At 41.0% G+C, this 1,130-nt stretch overlaps 1 protein-coding gene across 1 annotated transcript; it reads right to left on the bottom strand.

Moving 5' to 3' along the window:
- Positions 1-289: 289 nt before the first annotated feature.
- LOC123721096 lies at positions 290-889 on the bottom strand. Its single transcript, XM_045678435.1, has one exon. It carries the CDS (start codon positions 887-889, stop codon positions 290-292), a length of 600 nt encoding a protein of 199 aa, XP_045534391.1.
- Between the last annotated feature and the right edge of the window lie 241 nt (positions 890-1,130).

The following is a 1,130-nucleotide window of genomic DNA, read 5'->3' as shown; positions in this document are numbered from 1 at the left end:
TTAACAGCGCGATATCGAATACAAAAGTGTATTATGCGAGAACAAAAGAGAGGTGTCCTATTAGTTAACGAGGCAGGCGTGCAAAACCTTTTACAAAAACAAGAACAAATGACTGATTTTGATAAGTACAAAAATAGATTGATTATGACGAGTTCAAAATAGTGAACTGAAAAATCTCCTAATACATTTTGGCAATATTTTATACAATTTTGTTTAAATTACTCGAGTTAACAATGACAAATGCTTTGCAAGTGCTATTTTTGCGAACATGAATCTTACCATGCTTAACTCACACATATTCGTATTGCTTTTCTTTAGCAATGTTTTTAACATTGGATAACAGTTTTTTCATATCCGTGCTTAAATGATCGTTAACATAGACACGTTGTGGTACTCCCTGAAGTCCTAAATCGATGGTAGATAGGTTCCTGACACACCGCGCAGCAGCAATAAAATCTTCCTTAAAATATCTGTTGAGGAAACTAACGATGATTAGTTTCTCATTAGAGTTGTACATGGGGACTCTAGAGATGTAATTGATTTGCGACTTCGGACATGCGTAACCGATCTTGCGTCCAATTGCATCCATTACTGAGAAAAGGTTCTCACCCTTTTTAAGCGGGATGCCCTTGATCTCAACATTGTTTAACCGTGATCGCTGCTCTTGCGCAGAAAGATCTTGCTTTGCCTTTGCCAATTCGGCATGAAGTGTGCTTAAGTCAGTATTGCCAATCTGTGTGACTTTAGATTCAACGTCCATTAGCCTGGCATTGAATTCTTCTACCTTCGCGTGGGAGAAATCGCAGGCTATCTTTAGCTCCGACAGTTCATCTTTGATAAGTCTTATGTCATCGACCAGAGCTGGTAGACTAGAAAGCTGACGCTTCATATCTCTAATTTCGCGGAGGATGGTTTCTAAAGAGGCAGCTGCATCAGGGGCCTCAATATGTGCCGGAAGCACACTGGCAGCGGGAGAGGAAAGTTTACACGAGGCACATCTCCACTGGGCTCTTCTTTCCGCTCCTAACTTACGCCACCCGGTTTCAGAGATACTCGCGCACCCAAAGTCAAGGAACTTCTTACAGGAACCACACTGAACCCCATCAATGAATTTGGTATTACACATTGCA

Source organism: Papilio machaon, chromosome 6 (assembly GCF_912999745.1).
Source record: "Papilio machaon chromosome 6, ilPapMach1.1, whole genome shotgun sequence".
Taxonomy (NCBI): domain Eukaryota; kingdom Metazoa; phylum Arthropoda; class Insecta; order Lepidoptera; family Papilionidae; genus Papilio; species Papilio machaon.
The sequence above is the reverse complement of the archived record's forward strand: the minus strand, read 5'-3'. Positions and strand labels throughout refer to the sequence as shown.